This window comes from Canis lupus, chromosome 10 (genome assembly GCF_048164855.1).
Source record: "Canis lupus baileyi chromosome 10, mCanLup2.hap1, whole genome shotgun sequence".
Classification (NCBI taxonomy): domain Eukaryota; kingdom Metazoa; phylum Chordata; class Mammalia; order Carnivora; family Canidae; genus Canis; species Canis lupus.
Genome location: NC_132847.1, coordinates 65,668,274 through 65,688,955, shown reverse-complemented (window position 1 = coordinate 65,688,955; position 20,682 = coordinate 65,668,274). Strand labels below are relative to the sequence as shown.

Genomic DNA, 20,682 nt, shown 5'->3' with positions numbered 1-20,682 from the left:
TCTAGCATTTCTCTGTGATTTTATAGAGAAGGAGATTGGTGGCATAAAACAGGACCATGTAGCTAGTTTTTGGATTATTTGGGGGGAAATTTGCTTGAAGCCCCAAATTTGAACATGGTACTGCAGGTACAATGTAAGTTTTAGAGATAATTCAGTGGTTAATAGGGCATAGTATATAAGAGTGCCCACCATCCATAAAAACTTGGGTGAATTATTTAGCTTTTTTGAGCCTGTTTCCCATCTTAAAATGGGTATGGTAAAAGTACCTACCCTCAAAGCTTGGTTATGAAGACCAGAGATTACTATTATGAACCACTAGGCCAGTAACTGGCACATGTTAAGTGGCATATGATTGTTTAAAAATGAAAACTGGGACACCTGGGTGACTCAGTGATTGAGCATCTGGCTTCTGCTTAGGTTGTGATCCTGGGAGTGAGTCCCACACATCGGGCTGCTCTCAAGGAGCCTGCCTCTCCCTCTGCCTATGTCTCTGCCTCTCTCTTTCTTGTCTCTCATAAATAAATAAAATCTTTTTAAAAATGAAAGTAAACTTTTGCTAGAAGAGAAAGTGACCCATGGGTCTATGAGATTGGGATGTCCTTATTCCTTACCCTATTTGTCATCAGTAACAGCATTTTATAGCACCTGGGTATTTTATGGCTTATCAAATAATTTTATGTGCATTATGAAATTTGGCCTGCACAGAATTCTGTGAGATGGGTTCTATTAGCTCCTTTTTAAAGGAGGTAAACATGTTGAGGGTCAAAAAGCAAAGTAATTTGTTTAATCTCACATGTCTAGCAAATGACTATTTTCCTACTAGGACTATTGATTATGATCATTTTCATAGCACTTGCCATGTGCCAAGCAGCATTTTTTTTTAATGTTAACTCTAACCCTCTTAGCAAGCCTGTAAAGTACAAAACCCATTTTACAGATGGAAAAAATGAGGCTTAGAGGGATTAATTAACTTGCCTCAACACCCATGACTAAGTAATGCAGTTATCAGAATTTAGAAACAAGTCTGCTTGAGACCAAAATCCTTGTTGTTCCAACACACTAATTCTTGTTACCATCTTCCAGAAGAAAAGATGGATTGTTCATTCTTTGGCAATAAGGGCTCTGGTAAGCAGGATTATGTTTTTCCATTTTATATTCCCCAAGAACAGTGCCTGACTCCAAGCCCAATGTGTGCTGTGATGAATGCAAGCTGATCTAAATGGAGCTGGTCCCGTGTTGGCCATCCCCTCCCCTTCTAGCTAGGTAAGAGGATGAGTGGCTAGAAACCTGGACTATGGTTTAGCTGCCGTTGATGCCAGGTCTCGACTGAATGTAGTTTCTAAAGTTATTTAGTTTCTTCTCAATCACTGGATGTCATCAGATGTTACTTCCTTTGCATTTTTTTTGGCTCTTCATCGGGGAAACTGCTTAATGTTATGATTTCACTCGTCCATAGCAGAACAAGGACCCAGTAATGCAATGATAATTGAATTGTTAAAGAAAACAGGCTTTGATGAAATGGAAATCCCAGTTCTTTGCCAATTGGGAACATTCAGAACCAGGGCTGTGGGGAGCACAATGGATAGATTCAGCTGTGCTATCAGTAATTGAAAGAACTGTAGAGAGAGGTGAGATGGATGATGTTTGAAAGGGAATGAGACTCTAAAATAACCAATCCTTAGGCACTCAATAGGCAAACAGGCCTAGAAAGCAATGGCTTAGGTGGATTATACCCAAAGGAAGGGTTGAGCTCGTTCACTCTTAATCCTCAATTGTACAGCTGAGGATGCTGAGGCTTGGATATGGTAGTGGCTAATATAAAATCACAAAACAAATTGGTAGCAAGTTCTAGGCTGGGACTCAGACTCTTTCATCTCCTTGTAGGCTTCTTTTCATGTAAGATTTGTGATTGATTGGCTGTGGGGGGTGATGAGAACACCCTGGAGATAGCCCCCATGCTTCTGGCTGTAATGATCAAGGAAGAAGAAAAAGAAGTAAGTGAGACTATTGTATTTGACAGGTTAACTCATGCAGCTACTGAGGTATTAGTTTTTATTGTCAAGCTATGTTTCAATGGTGATGTTTCAGTGGAGTCTTTAGGATAGCCATATTGTAATGCTTTGAAGACGAATGGGAATTGAGCCAGTAGAGACAATTAGTGTTTGTTACACTGTCAATATAGTTGATGAAGGGAAAAACCAAGAAGTAAAGTGGGAACTGGAAGGGGAAATGAAAAGTTTGTTTGTTGGTTGGTTTTTAAGGATCTCTAAGACTTACGCATATTTGTAGGCTGAGGGGAAGAAGCCAGAGTGGAGGAAATTGAGAACGAGTATTAGAGGGGATGGATGGCTGATGGAGCACAGTCTTGGAAGTTGAGGGTGAAGAAATCTGGTCCACAGGGGAATGGACTAGTTTTGGAGGTAAGGAGAAGGATATGTGAGCAAGGGAAATGAGAAAGCATGAATGCTCTTATATTTAAATTTAGAGGAGGAGGGGCATATGGTACCAGTGTTGAAAACCTTTCATATTCTCTATGAAGTAGGAACTATTCATTGATAAATTGGGTTGGACTTTAGTAAGTTTTGCATCACTCATAGATGAATCAAGATCAGACAACACATTCACATAAGAACATAAAGATAAGGAATTATATATGAGTTAGACCAATCACCATTTGTCTTTTGGAAGTGAAGCGTGAACAGAAGGGATAATGCCTGGCTTTTCTAATAGTTTGGTCTCATTTGGGAACAGTAGTGGGTAGTTGGTCTTTAGCCAGGAGGCTTGTGGATGTGTACACATAACTGATGTTTTTGCATGCTTGCTAAACCTACCAGAAAACTGCCTCCTTCCAGATCGTTACCATTCCCTGATCAATCCTGAGTTCCTAATCTGGGTAGACCACTGTGGTGTATTCCAACTCTCTTCCCACCCTCTACTGAAATGCAGCCACCTCTGAGATGTAGCGTGAAACTGCTTATGACAGAGCCAGGAAATTGTCTCCTTCTGGAAAGGATGAGGCTGATGAAACTAGTGTTTCTAGGCTGGAATCTCTGTCTCCCTTAGGACTGAGAAGAGGATGGACTTCCAGTTGTCCTTTTATGAGCCCTCTGCCCACTGTCTCACAACTGCAGCCTCATGTTACAAGGTGTCTGTCTTATCTGTGGAGCTCATAAAATCTGGATGTTGCAGTAGAAAGAGTTTTAGTTTGGAGACAGATGTGCCTGTGTTTAAGTCCTGGCTCCATCATGAATGACCTGAGCTTCTAGTGGAGACTCATTTGACTTGCATGCTTGTCAGTAAAAGGAGATGATGGTATCTACCTTGGTTACCACAAAGGTTCATTGAGTGGATTACATAGATCAGTAAATGTAAAAATAAAGTGCTTTTCTTAAGCAGTGGGGGAAGGAGCAGTTCTTTATTGACCACTATTGGTGTGCCAGATGTCACACTGGGCACTTCACTTTTATGGTCATGTTTCATCTTGTGGAAAACTCTTATTGGAACTCTTACTGGGTTAGCTTTATTAACCCAACTGATAGATGATGAAATGTATCCAAGGGTAGGGTAATCTTTTGTCATTTTTACTTGGGACAGTCCTGGGTCATAGCTATTGTTTCAGAATAATCATTAATAAACCTTTTCTTCACTCAGAAATTTGGAATATGAGATTCTGTGGTCACCCTGTAGGAGGGTAAGAGCCTTGGTCAGGTAATATTCTGCCTTTCATCCTTTGCAGGTGTAGGTGGGAAGGATTTCCTTGGCACAGTTTTTCATGTTCTAGCTCTGCCCTGCAACCAGATTATACTCTTCTGCCTCAAAAGCACGAGAGAGAGATTCCCTGCTAATCTGCTGAGCCCAGCTTGGGATACCCTTAGCAAGGCCAGTTCATCTAAGAATAAGGATCAAGAAATTAAACTATTGTAGGAGAGAACCACTGGTTAGACATTTGCTGGATTCATTCATTCAGTCATCAATCCATCCATCCATCCATCCATCCATCCATTCATCCACATATTCATCTTATTTTTGACTGCTTACTATTGGCAAGGTTCAGTGGCAGATACGAGAGTGGGAGGATAAGAAGCTGAACACCACACAAATCCTGTCATCAAGAAGCTTGTTGGGGTAGGGGTGTGGGGTGGGGTGTTAGGAGGTAGGGCATGCATGGCTCGCTCAATCGATAGAGGATGCAACTCTTAATCTCAGAGTTGAGAGTTCAAGCCCCACATTAGGTATAGAGCTTACTTAAGAATTAAATTAAATTAAAAAAATTAAAAGGAAAAGAGATATTGGTACGTTAACTAACTGAAATTTAAATGAAAACTTGGGAGGAGGGGAAGCAGCAGCTCGAGTTCCAAAGGGCAGATGTAATGCATTGAGATGCCAGGCTGAAAGTGCAGAGTTTAAGGGACTTGTCAGGGGATGCATTACTGGGATTTGGCGAGAAAGACTGCTTCCTGCTTATAATAATTTGGATAAATTTCTTATAGGAGGCAGCCTTAGGACTAACTTTGGTAGGATAGGAGCCCACACACAACAGGGAAAAGGCTGTCAGATGGATCACTGAAAGCAAGGAGGATATCTTAAAATTAGGTGCTAGGAGCAGTTCAATTTTATTAAAGAGTATATAAGAGGAAGTGAGTGGAAAGTAAGGTGAGAATATTTGGTTGGTTTTACATCATGGTTGCATGCATACTGAACTAAGAAAACCTTACATTTTAATCTGTTTATAGAAGTTATACATATAAGATAAATTAATTAATTTATCTTTTTTTTTGTAGCAGGAGGGTGAAATGATCAAATCTGGTAGTTGAGTGGAGGTCCCCCTCAGCGGAGACCAAAGGCATGGAGAGTATTGTTGAGTATTTTGTCTCAATAAGAAAAATCTATCTATAAAAAGATAATAGTAAAATTAATCCCAATTTACTATTTCACAAGGTATTACAATTTTTGTTTATATACACAAGGACCATGGAATATGGGGCATGGCATTGTTGAGTATAATGACGTGACCCAGGAAATATTATGGAGCTGTAAATGGGGATCTTTTTCAGTTTAGACTCTGAGTAGGAGAAAAAAGGGGATTAAGCTCCCACACATCATCCATAGTGTGGAGAGCACTATTGAGGGCAGATATGGCAGCTGCTATAAGGAACAAGAATATAGAATTCTCAGGTCAGAGAGACTCAGAGCTGGCTAGTGCTTCACCCAGCCATTCTGATTAACAAGCTGAGCAGTGGTTCTCAAAAACTTTGCTTGCCATCAACAGTAAAAACATAAAAATAGTCAAAATGGCAACAGTGTAGTTGGTTTCTCAAGAACCAAACAGCAAGGATAAAACCCAATAGCATTTCTATACATCTGTTAAAACAAGAGGAGAGGCAACTGAAGACCATATTTAACCTAAGACCCCAGTGATAAAGCTCTGGGAACAATGCATTCTTTCTGAAAATTGCTAGAATTCCAGCCATTGGAGATTGTACACATACAGTAAGAGCTTTGTGTTTTGTAGAAATAGCGAGACTTCTTTGGTGAGCATTGAATTGAAGAGTTGAGTACATTTTAGCAATGTATTCATTTTTAAATTCAATTTTAGTAATCTTCCATAGCTCAGTAACTGATAAGTAGTCCTTAGTTATACGTGGATATGAAAATCTGTGGAATAGTTTAATATTTGCCAAGTAGAAACAGTTCATTCATTGCTCATTAGGGGCCACTTTGGAGTGAAACATGCTTCCAGCATTTTTTTTTTAAAGCAATTTAGGGGGAACTGTGGTCGTCATAGAAATCAATTGTAAAGACTCAATAATTTGATCAAGAGTATTAGCAATAAGACTTGGAAATGAGAGTCCTAGAGATTAAAAAACACTCCTCCAACCCAAGTCAAATCATGTGAGTGAACACAGTCAGTGTCAGCCAAACAGTTGACAGGGAGAGCATCTAGACCTGCAGGGCACGGTAATCTAGAAACTGTTGGTTCCCCTGTAACCAGTCTGGGTGAGGGTCCCTCATGCCCTATGCAAAGGCCTTGGGTACTGAAATCAGGACCTACTATATGTCCCATGAGACAGCAACCAAATGTAGCTCATTTCAGAGCATAGGCTTGGCCATACTCAACAAATATCTTGCCATCTTCGTAAAACTATAATTGAAACAAAACAAAACAATTCTGCTCTTGTAATACAGTAGAAGTCCTCTTATCAGCTATGATTGGGACCAACAGTTGGTTGGTGTTTTTGAAAAGTTGGTTAAAGCGGGGATAAGATGATACACATATACCATACACATTTTATTTTAATGTAGACAACATACATGTACATGCCTTTGCCAGTCTTTTGATGTCAGGCCAAAGCTTTTGGATGGGGGCAGGGACGGTTCACCGACTGTAGTCAATTGTCTTTCATAAACCACAGCCATGATGCACAATCTACAATTGCACTTCTGTTTTTTTTTTTTTTTAACGTGGAGTCAGAACTTAAGAACATTCGTGAAGCAACATAGGCATAAAATCCTTCTTTACTTTTATGATTTTTACCCCAATTATTGTCATCTCACCAACACCTATTTCCAAAGCCATTTACTTAGTGACTCATCCTTATTGAATCTTTTCAAAGTATTCAAATTATTTCTCATAAAAGCAACTCTTTATGCATTCATATTTTATTAAATTCCTCAAATTATTAAATTATGTCATTTTACTGGTAAGTACAATTGGCATAAACACACTTGGATGCAAACCCAAATGACTCTTGGTAAGCCAGCAACAGACTTGACAGAGTGTTTTTTTGGGGGGGGGTGTAACCTGCTATCTGTTCTGTGTGCTTTGGGTGTCTGTCCATATGCTTTGCAGAAAGACTAGAGAGTGTGATTAACTTAGCAAGAAGGTTCAATGGAGGGCATGGGTACACAGGTTCCTGTACTTGTTACCTTCCTCTTCCTAAAACCTTAAAGATCCTAGTGCCTGGAGTGGACAACCCAGACAAATACCCTTTCCTATTTTACTGAAATCTGGGAATGAGTAGTATTCCTGTCTCGGTGAGTGGCATGTTATAAACATTGTGATTTTTTTAACTGCTAAATGGAAAGTTTCTTGAGGTCTTCATATTCTTTTAATACCTGTAGGTCTTGGCTGCAGGCTTTTTAAATTGTAGGTGTTTGGCCTGTGTTGGTTTGATGATTGAGTGACTTCCAAACACCTCCCATTTAAAAGTAAATTTTCAACTTTTTTTTAATCCCTTTAAAAATTGGAGCAATGACCAAATTATCCCCATGTTAGAGGTGAAAAACAGGCTGAAGTGTTGAGGGATTTAGCTGTGATCACCGGGCAGGATAAGTGGAGAATGTGGGAATGCGTTCAGTTTTCCTTGCCACACCAGTTATGCTACAGCAGTGCCTGTCAGTAGCAGAAGTCTCACGTGGCCTACCCCAGCTTTGAGCCTGACACTGTCACTCACTAACTGTGTGACTATGGGCAAACCACATGCTAGACAGTGTTTCTGAGCTTCACCATATCTATGTGGGAGCTAGGAATAAGACTCACCTAACGGAGTGTTACGAGGACTACGTGGCAGACTGTAGGCAAAGCGCTCAGCATACTGCTTCCACACAGAGTTGATGCTTAATAAAGGGTAGTGTTTTTTTTTTTGTAATTAATAAATAATAGTATTTCAGTGCTGATCTAAAAGGAAAGGACTTTATACTAACAGTGACTATCAAGCTTCTCTGACTTCTGTGCTTCAGTGGACTGTTGTCCTGTTCCTTTACTTTCTCAGGTCATTCTGGAGTTGTGCTGTTGTTGACTGAACTGGGCATAAATTTCCTTCATTTCTGTACATTGCAAAGAGCTGGAACATTTCTTTATTTTTTAGCTGCTGGAGCCTTCTCGGTGGCTCCTGGCAGGTCTGCGAGCATGATAATGCCTACTGGAAAAATGAGGTTCATCTGTAGCCTGGAAAGGTTTAGGTTGAAGTAGTTGTGATGAGTAGAGACTGCAGCTCAATTAAACTTAACTTTGCTATTTATGTTTTTCTAGGGCATTGTGAAAATAGAAACCCAAAATATTGTGCAATGAGAAAATACAAGCATGAAGCTGAAGCAGGAAGTTAAAGACAATGAAAACACCAGCTCTAGCCCCATCCCTGGGAAAACAAACAAGCAACAAGCATATCAACCACCACTGAAAAGCTTTAGAGTATACCCAAGAGAAATGTTTGCTTATGGGCAAAGCCCAGACTCATCAGAACCATACATCAGGCCCTTTGTGATTTGGCCCCACCTGCTCATTTCTCATGATTAAGCCCTCCCTCCTCACTCCTTCCTTCCCAAGTATCTGGTGCAACAACCAAACCAAACCATTATCCTAAAAACCCGATGTGTGCTTTCAAGCTTCCATGAAGTTGTGACTTCTCTTCCAAAGGCTCCTTCTCCCTATTTCTATCTGGTGAACACCTCTCACTCTTCAAATGACATCTTCACCCTGCATCTTTTCATAAACACCATCGCCTTGACCCTCAAATATTTCAATGAAAAGTTAGTCATCACATGGTTATCAATAGCTTATTATATATATACTCATAATCATACTCAGCATACTCTATTATTTGTCATCTTCCTCCTCCTTCTCCTCTTCTTTCTTTCTCCTCTCCTTTTTCTTCTTCTAATATCTCTTTTTGTTCTAACTGTGCTGTGTGGTAGCGACCACTGTGTGGCTCTTTAGGTTTAAATCTAAATTAATTAAAATGAAATAAAATTTCCATTCCCCAGTCACATTTCAAATGTTCAGTAGTGACATTTGGCTAGTAGCTACGGTGTTGGATAGTGAAGATATTGAATATTTCCATTATTGCACAAAGTTCCATTGATTGAAGCTGTGCTGGAGTATAAGCTCCTTGAAGGCTGGGACTATGTCAAAATTACTCCTCTATCTGCAGAAACTAGCCACTTGTCTGGAGGTTAATGAAGGCTTGAGAGAATGAATGAAACTTAGTTAAGATTGTGGACTCTGATAAATAGGTTTGAATTCTCAGGCTTTTTAAATTTTATTTTAAAGGTTTTATTTATTTGAAAGAGAAAGAGAGCATGTCCGAGCAGGGGGAATGGCAGAGGGAAAGGGACAAGCAGACTCCACACTGAGCATGGAGCTTGATGTAGGGCTCCATCTCAGGACCCTGCGATCATGACCTGAGCCAAAGCCAAGAGTTGGATGCTTAACTGACTGAGCCACCCAGCCGCTCCTCCCAGTGCCTAGGCTTTTCAAAAAAAAAAAAAAGCCAACTTTTATTCTTTTCCAGTGTCTAAAAATGTATCAAATGTACAAATTTCCAGGATAGAAGCAGGAAAAGATAGTTTTGATTGGCTTTTGCATTCCTACTTTAAGAATACTTCGTAAGTGCATTTCCCAAAGGTGATAGAATCTTGAACAAAATAGTGACTGGAAGGGAAAATAAAGGCAGGTTTTTACCTTAGATGGATGTCATTTATAATCCCACATCTGTTCTGAGAGGCTCGTTTGTGGGGAAAAGCTTTTGAAATCCCGAAACCTTGTTTTGACAGTTGGTCACTGAGGTGGCTGAGTTTATCTTTGCCAAAATTCTCTTAATTTTTGAGGGAAGTAAAATATGCCTCCATTCTCTAAAGGAAGCCAAACATTAAATGAATTCATCCTAAGCTTTTGAGACAAGGGCTTTAGAATCCTTTGCAGAGGTAGTGAGATTAGGATCAATGTGTAGCATATGCTATCATTAAGAATCAGTTTCCATGCCAACTCATGTTAAGACATTTAAAAATATTGCTTCTCTTTCCAAGATGACGCTAAAGTCATGGGACTTAGAAAGATCACATAGCTTTCTAGGGTCCTAGAGCTAATTAGCCATCGATTCTGGCTGGAACCCCAGTCTTCTAGCTTCAATCTCAGAGCTATTTTCATTATGCAAGAATTTTCTAACTCACCTGGTTCACCTGGACTCTCGTTAAAAATAGCCAGACTTACTGAATCAAAATCTATAGATTGGGAGTCTGAGAATTTGTATTTTTACCAAGTGCCCAAGGTGGTTTACTATACGTTAAAATAGAATGTGTCAATTCCCTATGAGGTTAAAATGCCATTTTAACATATGAGGATCTTCTGCAAAAGATCTTACTATTTAATCATCTGGGATTTAGAGTTGGGTCTGGTTATTTCACCCAGGTTCAAAGTCGCAGACTTTTTTAAAAGGGATATTGAGGTCATTTATTCTTATTCTCACTGCATACAGGAATTCTTACTATAGCATCCTTGGCAGAGGGTCAAGTAACTATTAATTGATTAGCTCCATTACTCTCTGGGGGAATTCTTCTGTTCCTCTTATCAGAAAGCACTTTTTTTTCCTCCTCAACTAAACTCTACCTCCATCTTGGTCTGGTTAGGACTTCCAAGGCAACAAGGAATGTGATTCAGTGTCCTAAGGAGTTGGATGTCCTGGCTGGAGGGACCTTAGACATCTCATGGTTGAATTTTCCTATTGTTCAGGTAAGGAAATAGACATACACTTTTCCACATTCATTTAACAAATTTTTATTGTGCACTTAATCTTTGGCAAGCCCCATACCATGTACTAGGGACAAAGGAAGAAACGTGGACCTGGATGGACATTGCTGTCCTAGAGGTTACAGCCTGTGAGGAAGACAGACACACACTGGTCACACTGTCACAGCAGCATGTCATTTATCAACACATTGGTACATGCTATGGAGGGAAAAAGAGTGGACAGTGGAGATGTCTAACAGGGGCCTATCTGATCTGGGGGGTCAGGGAAAGCATCCCAGTGAAGCAGTCCCTGGGAAGGTCACAAGAGTAGAGAGCTGGTGAGGGAAGGGAGGAGCCATTCAGGCTGAAAAAACGAAAGGCTGGAGCTCAGGGAACAGTGGGGGTGGGGGTGAAGGTGGGATGAAACTAGAGTGGGGGCCAGGGGTCTTGTGTGCCATGGGAAGGATTTGGTCTTCTTTGGAAGGACAGATGGGGCACCGTGATAAGCTTGTGTTTTTAAGGCTCAGTCTGGTCCATTCTTGGATCGGAGGCCAGTCTGAATGGGTATCGACACCAGTGATGAATTAAGAACTTACTGCACAAGTTTGGGAGAGAGGACTAGAGTTTTGATAATGAAGATGGTCAGATTTGCAATATAGTCAGGGGTGAAAGAAGTAAAATTTGGGGACACTAGGGGGTGGCTGAGTGGTTGAGTGTGTCTGCCTTTGGCTCAGGTCATGATGCTAGGATCCTGAGATCCAGTCCCTCATCAGGCTGCCTACAGGGAGCCTGCCTATGTCTCTACCTCTCTCTCTGTTTTTCATGAATAAATAAATAAAACAAAGAAGTAAAACTTATAGATCGGCTCTCTGGGGTAAGAGAGGGTTTTAAGAAAGGAGTGGTCAAGAGATCCAGATAGGGGGGGAAATGACTTGTCATTGACCACATAGCTAGCTAATTGCAAAGCAGAATAGAGACGCCAAGACCAATGATCCTAAAGTCAGGACGTGGGTCAGGATGCCACAGTGTGAAAGGACTGTGACAGTAGGCACCCAGCTTTGAACACTAGCCATGCAACTGAGAAGCTCTGTGATTTCCAGTAGTTTCCTCATCTCTTTGAGATGGAGATGAGGATGATAAACATCTGGGGGTGGGGACTTGTAGGGAATTAAATGGATGTTTCTGAAGTAGCTAGTAGGGTGCCTTATACATACCAGACACCCAAATAGTAACCTACCCGTGGTTATTGTTTGTATTGTTAACAGCTTTTAGGTCTTCTTTGAGTTTTCTTCAGGCCTATTTTCTTCACTTCTTTTTCATATGTCATGATTTCTGGAAACCTTTCACTTCCCCCAAATACTAATAGAACATAGTCTTTGGATCATACACATTCCACTGGGATTCAGTTATACAATATTAAAACCTTGTGATGCTTGCAATAAGTAGATTAAATATGATACTGAATTGTGTAGTAGTTGCATATCATGTAGACTCTGCCTCCAATGACCAGAAAACACTTCCTAAGCTGCTGTCTAGCTCAGCCTTGAAGGGTGAATAGTTTCCAGTTGGAGAAGAAGCAGAAGATAGATGGTGGTAATGACCGCCAAGATGGTGGTGAGGCATTTTTATTAAGGAGGAATACCAAGTAGTAAAACACAGAGGCACGAGAAAGCCTCTCCTTTCTTGAGGCCCTGCAGGAAGTTTAGCATGTTTGAACTGAAGATTTCTTAATGTCTCAACGGCACAATGTGTCCCTGAAAAGATAGACAGGGACTGGACTATAGAAGAGTGTGTTTGTCAAGCTAATATCTTGAACTGTATTCTGTAGACAGTTGGGAGACACTGAAACCTTTAAAGTCGAGTGACATAATCAGAGTTGTATTTAAAGGAGGTTTTTCAAGAGATTAAGTTTGTATTTTTTTTCTCTAGTGAGTCATTGTGAGTAGTTCCTCTAGAAGGATTGGTATTAGAATTACTAGGGAAATATTATTTAGAAGGAGGTAGCCTCCCTCACAAGGCTGTCTAGGAATAAGGAATAGAATATGATTCTGAGTGTTTTTGAGTATTTCCTAGGAAAGACTGCCTAGTCCCTTGGTTGATCTCTGGGAAAGAAAGGGAATGATGGATATGGGTCCCTATGGTGATAGATGCAGGAGCTAGTACTAACCAGTGCAGACAGAGCTCAGACAATGAACTGCGGACATAAACATGTGACCACACTTGTGCCCACTTTGTGGAAAAGCACACACAGGATACATGTATCTGCCAAGACCAGGATCGTCAGATTATATTTCCCAACCATCTAGAAAGAACAGAATGTGATCTTCTAACTGCTCATAGTATCTGAAAGAAGGCATGTTTATCCCACTTGATTTCCTCTCTTGAAACGGAATTTATTTAACTAACTTAAAAATAAGAGTCTTAAGAAAGTGGGTATTTTTTTTTTTTGGTGATGTGTGTGTGTGTGTGTGTTTGTGTTTATATAATGAGCGTTCTTTATCTGGTTTTGTTCTTTCCTGAGCACCAGAATCTTGATGATCATAGCCAGGTGTGTTCTGTTCAAGTATCTGTATATAAATGATATTCAGAGGGGTGCTTTATGAAGAAGACAAAAAGATTTGTTGACAGTGACTTAACCTTCATTCTGAAATAAGGACAGTTCATAAATACACAGTACGATCAATATACTTCAAAGAACCCAGAGGTTCAATATGCATTTGATTCTTTTGCCCTGAAGTTGCTTAGGAGATCATTCTGGTTTCATCTGCATTTCCCTCCAACATGCCCCAGACTGGTTAGTTTCACCCTTTCTGATCTGTACCATTTGGATTTGCAGTTATTTTATCTTTTTTAAAAAAGTTTTTATTTAAATTCCAGTTAGTTAACATACAGTGTAATATTAGTTTCAGGTGTATAACATAGTGATTCCACAATTCCATACAACACCCGGTGTTCATCACAACAAGAGCACTCCTTAATCCCCATCACCTATTTAACCCATCCTCCCCTCCCTTTTATCTTGTTAACCTTGAATGTCTTCATGCTTTTGTCTTTCTACCCTCAATTTTTTTTTCGTTTGGTGGCTGGATTCTCTCTGTTTCAATCACATTGAGGTTTTAAAATTCCTTTGGTTAAACTATTCTCTCTCTCTCTCTCTGTGGAGCTGGAACTGAATATATATATTCTCCCATTTGTACGACACCTTGACAGTTTCTCCATAATACTTTAAGCATCCCCTAGACAATGTGAACTTACGAACACTCTTTTCAAATTACTTCATTACAAATTTAGGGTAGGATATACTTTTGTTCATGTTTAGTATTGATTCAGGGGTCCCACTGAACTCAGTAAATTATTTTCATGAATTGGGTATAACCACCCATGTCTCCGATCTTGAAGTTCTGGAACTAGTTCACTGCCTTATTTGTTTAGGAACTTACCCAAAGTTTCTTTTATGCATAGTTTAACATTTCTTTTTAAGTAGCAATGCTGGATTTGGCATTTTCTAGATAAATTATATTTGGTGGTAAAGGGCATTGCTTAAAATTTGTGAGCAAAGGATATTTTTTGGGACATTCAGCAAGCTTGAATTTTGTTGTTTGTAGAAATTAACCTTTGAGAAGCATCCTGGTAAGGGTGGCCAAATACCCTATGAGTGTTGGCAGCAATATTTTGGAATTTTTTCCTCATTTCCATTTGCTTTCTCTATGATCCATTGTCTTTAGCCTTTAACTCTTGCTGTTCATTATCTCACACATACACTTTTATTTTTTTATTTTTATTTTATTTTAATTTTTTTTTTACTCATACACTTTTAGATTTGATGCTTATATATGGTCTATGATTATCAGGTGTGATTCACAAATTTGGGCATATGTTCTTTCTGGGGTTCTTCCTTATTTCCATCTCTTCTATAGTTTATAGTCCTCAGCCAGTCCCTCTAGAATCTAGTTTCTGGGCATCTAATCCCAATTTTGGGAGTAGAAGGGATTAACTAACATAGGATTTAAGAAAAAGAAATTTGGAAATTTGGTCAGTGAAGAATGGGTATTTGAAACAAATGGGGGGAATATTTGAATTGAGATGAAATAAAACGCAAAAATCTAAAAATATTGGTTGACAATAACCTTCAGTTAACTGAAAGATCAATTAACCAGACTTTCCGTCCCTCAAACATTTCCATTAACTTTGAAAAAATTCTAAACAAAATCATTAAAAAAACAAAACAGATGGATGAGGTCTGGGACTTCAAAAGAGGCAAAGTTTAATACAAGATTTTAATAGGACCCACCTGACAAAACAAAGACAGGACTTGAATGTGTACTGTTGGAAATAAAGAGACAAAGAAATAGAGGCACACAATACAATGTCTATTGGGCTGCAAGAGCTTAAACTAACCTCTAATGCAATTTATAAAGCACCAAAGCATGCACAGGACCCAGAAGACCTGCTTGGAATTAACTTCTGATGTTGCTGACTTCAAAGGCAATCAAGGATATAGACCCCAACGAGGCAAATCTTCCTATAATAATACAGGAGGCATATTTCATGGCCAAGGAACCAGGAAAAGAGTTCATTGCTATAGATCAGACAAGAAAAATGAAGTATTTTTCTGCATTGGGGAAAGACAGTTTTCCAAATGACTTGCCAGATCCTAAAGCAGCTCTTTCAAACCCCATTTGCTGAACCTGAGGGTTAGAGGCCATAGAAAGAAGATGATGTCATTGCCAAATGTCAGCAGCCAAACTACCTGGATTTTTACTCTTTTCTCACTGTTAGCAAACTTTAGGGTTTAACCAGTTATTGCACAGTTGACTGACTACCAGACGTAATGGAACCTCAGTGGGTAGAAAAATTCAGGCTGTTGTTGACCTATTGTTGGAATCATAACCGGACCATAGGAGTGACCCCAAATGTATTACCTAAAAATAATTTATGCTTGCTTCCCTCTGGGCTAGACTTAACAGCCAAAGGTATTCAATCTGGTAGCAGGGCGTAACAGCAAATAGTGATTTTACTAGTTCATGGGCACAGCCATGGCTATGGGTGCTCTGTTGATTTGGGGATAGGACATCAGCCAACTAACTGCTTAGCAAGGAAGCAGGGACCAGTCTCCAGGGATATCGTGCCCACCAAAATTAGACAGGGCATCAAGGCCACTGACTACTACCTATAGTGTTAAGAGGGCTCTGCTCTATAACAGTCAATATGCACTAAAGATTGGGACCCAGGCAAGAAGCTTGGTCATTTAAGCTTAATAACTGTGTAATAAATGTGATAGAGATCATCCTGTAGGTGCATTATAGTATTGGCCTAGGCAGCAACTTAATTTCTGAACTTCCTGAATGTGCTAATATACTGGCTGCCCCATTAAGCCCTGGCTCAGGGACCAAGTGGTAGAAGTCTCCTTGGAGGCTGTAGCAGAATGAGGCTCAGAGGAGGGGCTGACCCAGTCCTAGATTTGGAACAAAGAAACTTAGACGAGCTGGGCTGCTCTGCAGCCATCTGGACCTCAAACAGAATTCAGAGGTACTGACCACATACTCTGCTTTTTAAACCTTCATAGCACTCGTGGCTCAAACTAAGAAAGACATAAGCAAGTTGTTGAGCAGGATATTCTCTATTTGTCTCTTGGATTATGTCGGTTTGTCTCTTCTCCACCCTGCTCTCTATCTAGGGAGGTTGAATGCAATGGACACCAACCTAGCTCCTTTGCCCTCTGTGTGCTCGCTGGCTTCTGCTGTTGGCAAGCCAGGGCAGTCAGAGAGCAGGTGGAAAGAGAGGGTAGGCTGGCTCCCTCCCAACTGGGACGTGGTTTGGGAGTGGCTGCCTTCCTCACCCAAGGCCACATCCCCTGTCAGGTGGCTCTTCCTTCTCTGCAGATCTAACTGGGTTCTGGTAGCTCCAGAACCCCACCCTTTGCTTATTTAAGCCTGACTAGTAGTGGCTTCCCTACTGCTTCTTGGCTCCACTCCTTTTTGCCTCATCATCTTTGTTGAGTGGGTTTAAAGGAAACCCACCAATGCTTTCATAAATATTCTTTTCATAAAACTCCTTTTGCATCTGCCATCCTGTCTGGCTCCAACTAATACAGGAGCATAGCCAGATTTACGTAGTGGGATTTTTTTTTTGTTGTTTTGTTATTTGTACTGACAAAAAACTGGAAACAAACCAAATTTCCATTGCTGAAAAATTGGCTCAATTATTTATGATACAAGGCATTATTTAGCCAATAAAAATATGTTATTAAAATATTTAATATCATGGGACAATACTCAATACATTGTGCTAAAGAGAAAAATAGATATAAAAATGGTATGTACAGAATGGTGTCATACACCCCCCAATACATATGTTTGTAATGAGTAGAAATTAACAGAAAATACAGCCAATTATTAGAAGTGGTTATCTCTGGTATGATTGAAGGTGATTTTTGTTTTCTTGTTGCTCCTTTTGCATTTGCCAAACATGACACAATGGACATATATTACTGTATAATCAGAAGAAACATTCTAAAAAACAAAATACAGCAACCTGTGATCTGGAAGGATGTTCATCACTTGTGGACATTCTCTCATATTTTGAGGGTTGCCATAGGCATATCTGGTATATGGCCAGGTGACCTGTTACTGTTGATAAAGGTCATCAGTCTTTTATACAAAGTGTCTGAATGGATGTCCCTTATCCTACCAAATCTCATGGAGTTGTGTTACGTTTTTTATAATGTTGACTTTGTTTAGCCCTTTAAAGATCAGGTTAGTCTGTGTCACGTGTCTGAAATTTTCCAGGGAGGACGCTTGCTCCAACTCAGAAGCCTTTGTGCTGTGGTACAAAGGCATAGACTTACTACGTCTGATGACAAATGCATATATAACAACAAAGAAGCAGGAATCAAGCAACACATTCACATATGAAAGCAGAGAAGAGTAATTATCGTCTCTAATTTTTGGCTGTAATCTTTCTGTTGCTGCTGTTACTAATCAGTTGTCTGTGGGACTGGGATGCCCCCCCCCCCCCCGGAAATGGCCAGTAGGTGTCTCAAGTTCAGCAGGTCTTATATTAAACTCATTAATTTTTGTTTCCTTCTGTCCATGCTGCTCTTCCCCTGTCATGGTGAATGTTACTATTACCAACCAAGTCACAGTGCATTCAGGATGATGCGTAAAGTTAAAAATTCAAATCTGATTACTTAAATTCCAAGATCAGCTCACAATATGATCTATCAAGCTATCGGAAAAGACCTTTGAAGACTTGGAATTCAGCTTGTCCCCTTCTTAGGTGGCTCAGCAGCCTCAAAATATCATGAAAATATCTATGATGAGAAGATGGCATCCCGAAACTTGTGGGCTAAGGATATCAGTGTGGGCTTCTGTCGTGCTATGAAACCCCATGGGAATCACATTAAAAAAAAAGAAGGATCACATTTTTCTTAAATTACATTATTATTGATCCCATCGGTTCTTTGTTTTAAACTGATATTGTCTTTGGTCCAAGAAGAAAGATTCCCAAGGAGTTAAGTGAACCCCGAGTGAGACTGAAACATGTGTTTTCCTTCATTGAAATGGACATAAATAATCTCCTGTTACTTTATGGTTTTGTGTTTTCATTAATGAATGTCAGGCATCTATTAGTGTTCATATGGGTGATGCCTTTTCTTCTTCGCATCTTTCTTCTCACCGTGGCCACTGTTTTGCCTCCTAGAAGATCGTTGTGCTGCCTTGAAACTCTCTGCTAGGACTTCCTTGGGCCCCTTTAAGCCTCCTCCAGGTCCTGCATTGGAATTCACACTTTGTTGCTTTCCAAGTGAGGCTCATCTATAACATTTTAATGAGTGGGGCAATTACTCATGTGCATGAGAAAATCTCTTATAATGCTCGCTTGAGTCCTGTCCAAGTTTGAGGTAAGAGATAATTGTGCCTCTGGTTGGGAACTCCATACTCTGTTTATGGTATTTGGGCTTTGTTTGTCTTTCAGTAACTGTGCGATTTCCCTCCCTCCTTGCCGACTTTTATGGAAATGATCTTCCTGCTGCCTGAAGTGTGTCACTCTGCATCTTGCCAAGAAGAAAACCTCTCCATAGAGAAAATGACCCATCTCTTCCCCTCTGCAACCATCTGACTTAATTATGCACTGCGCTTGGCCCCTGGAGAGCCCAGCGAAGAACACGAGGAAGTCCTGGCTTGATCGCCAAGCCCTAGGGTCTTTGTCAATTATCATCTGGCACCCACGAGTCTGGCCAAATTTACAGGCATGTCTGTCTCTCAAAACATGTCAGGCCTGAAGAGTGATTCACTTTTTTTTTTTTTTTTTGGAGCCGCTATAAGTAGAACAATCTTTTCCATTAAAACTCACTTTACTGTCTTCTCAACACCCCAGAGCCTCTTGAACACACCTTCCACTCCACGTGTGATGCCTGGGAGACTGCAGTTGAATAACATTACTCCTTTCCCAGGACTCATGGCATGTATGGAGGCGTTGCCGTCTAGAGGAAAGGACACGGGCTTCGCAGGTAGGCAGAGGTGGATTTGAGAGGCCCATTCTTCTCTCAACTAACTATGATCCCTTAAGACAACCATTTACCTCTCTGAGCCTACATATTCTTACCAGTGCAATGGAAATAATACTATCTACCTCATAGAGGCAAAATTAAGATCATGCATTCAAAAGTAATTTGAACATTAAAACAATCAAAATATTAACAAATTTAATGAATAAGAGAAGCAGCAATCATTGACCATAGTCTTTATCCTTGCCCACTCTGCTCTCTAAGGGAAAAAGAAAATAGCTTTGTTGACATCTCTTTTTATTAAGATTTCGTACCATAGAATTCAAGGATCCCATCAAAGGCATGTTTTCCTAACAAGTTTTAAGGCCCAGATTTGCAGGGCTATACAAAAATATCATACCTACTGAGATGCTTCTTTTGACCCTGACCTCCAGTATTTCAAACAAACAGGTGATTTCCCCACGCTATTTTGAATGTTTCTTATCTTCCTGAGGGGGCAGTAGCATCAGTCTGTTCATGCCCGTGCCCGTCATACTCCTTTGGGATTATTTGCCAGTCTTTCCCATTAGCCTTTAAGATAAGACGGGGTCTGGCCTTCATTCGTTGCAGTACCCCCAGGTCCCAGTGCAGAGGCTAGTGCACAGGAGGAGGTCCGGGTGTGACGTTGGAGGAGGGAAGAAGGAAGGAAGAAAAAGCAAGAGAAAAAGGAAAGGAAGGAAGAAACCCAGACTCGATATTCTTAGAAGTATAATCAAGGGACACTTGTAACTCTCTATGGAAGCAGTCATACTGGGAAAACCTATTATTACAACCTGGCTCCAAGCGTTGTTTTCATATCTGGGGAGGAAATACATTATTTGTGTTCTGGATTAGCACCATCAATCTGGTCTCTCCGTTCCTGTCCCAGATGTCCCCTGGAGTTGTGTGGGCAGAACGAGGAGGTCCCTGGTTTGAATTGGTAACTGAAAGCTCATGAATGTTTTCCTGCTCAGAGCCAGCGACTTGGAGCTGCTGCGGAGGAGATGGGGCTGGCGAGCCCTCCAAGTCAGGATTCTTGGGCTTTTGGCTTACTCTCAGCACCGCATGTAGCTGCCTGTATCTTGGGAAGACTCTGGGAATTGGAAGGTGGCAGCCAAACAATGCTCTAAATGGGTTCAAATATCCAAAAATATATATATTATTACATCAATCAGGAATTCTGTTCAAATTTGACGTCAAATATCTGTTTTTGATGCATTTCCCCACGGAAAAAAAGAGTTGAGTCGTTTGTCTTGATTTTTGTACATCCCACAGAGGCCATTTCTTCCTGCCTCATTAAATAATCTTTGCTAAAATTTGCAGCTGGCCCAGACACAAGATGGTGACAGCAAAAGAGCACAGGTTTTGGTGTCAGAGGAACTAGATTTTAACTCCAGCTCTGCCACTTACTGGCTGTGTGACTCTAAACAACCTACTAAACTACTCTGAGGCTTAGTTCTTTTCTCTTCAAGGTAGGGGTGATAATACCTACTTTTCTAGCTTGTTGTGAGGTTTAAATCGTTTGCTGTCCATAACGCATAGTGTCTGGCCCACAATAAATCCTCAACATGTGTTTGGAGGGGCTGAGGATAATGATGATTTCTTTGCTATCTTTTAAAGGCTACAGATGGGAATGCCTGGGTGGCTCAGCCGG

The 20,682-nt window shown here is 40.4% G+C and overlaps 1 protein-coding gene across 1 annotated transcript in view; it reads left to right on the top strand.

The window, feature by feature from the left end:
- The window catches only part of LOC140641059 (uncharacterized), a 166,696-nt gene extending 158,281 nt beyond the window's left edge, over window positions 1–8,415 (top strand). The window contains exon 2 of the mRNA XM_072840346.1: window positions 8,033–8,415. Within this exon, the coding sequence (XP_072696447.1) occupies window positions 8,033–8,042 (10 nt within the window). The 3' untranslated portion in view covers window positions 8,043–8,415. The remainder of the gene's footprint in view (window positions 1–8,032) is intronic.
- The last annotated feature ends 12,267 nt before the right edge of the window (window positions 8,416–20,682 follow it).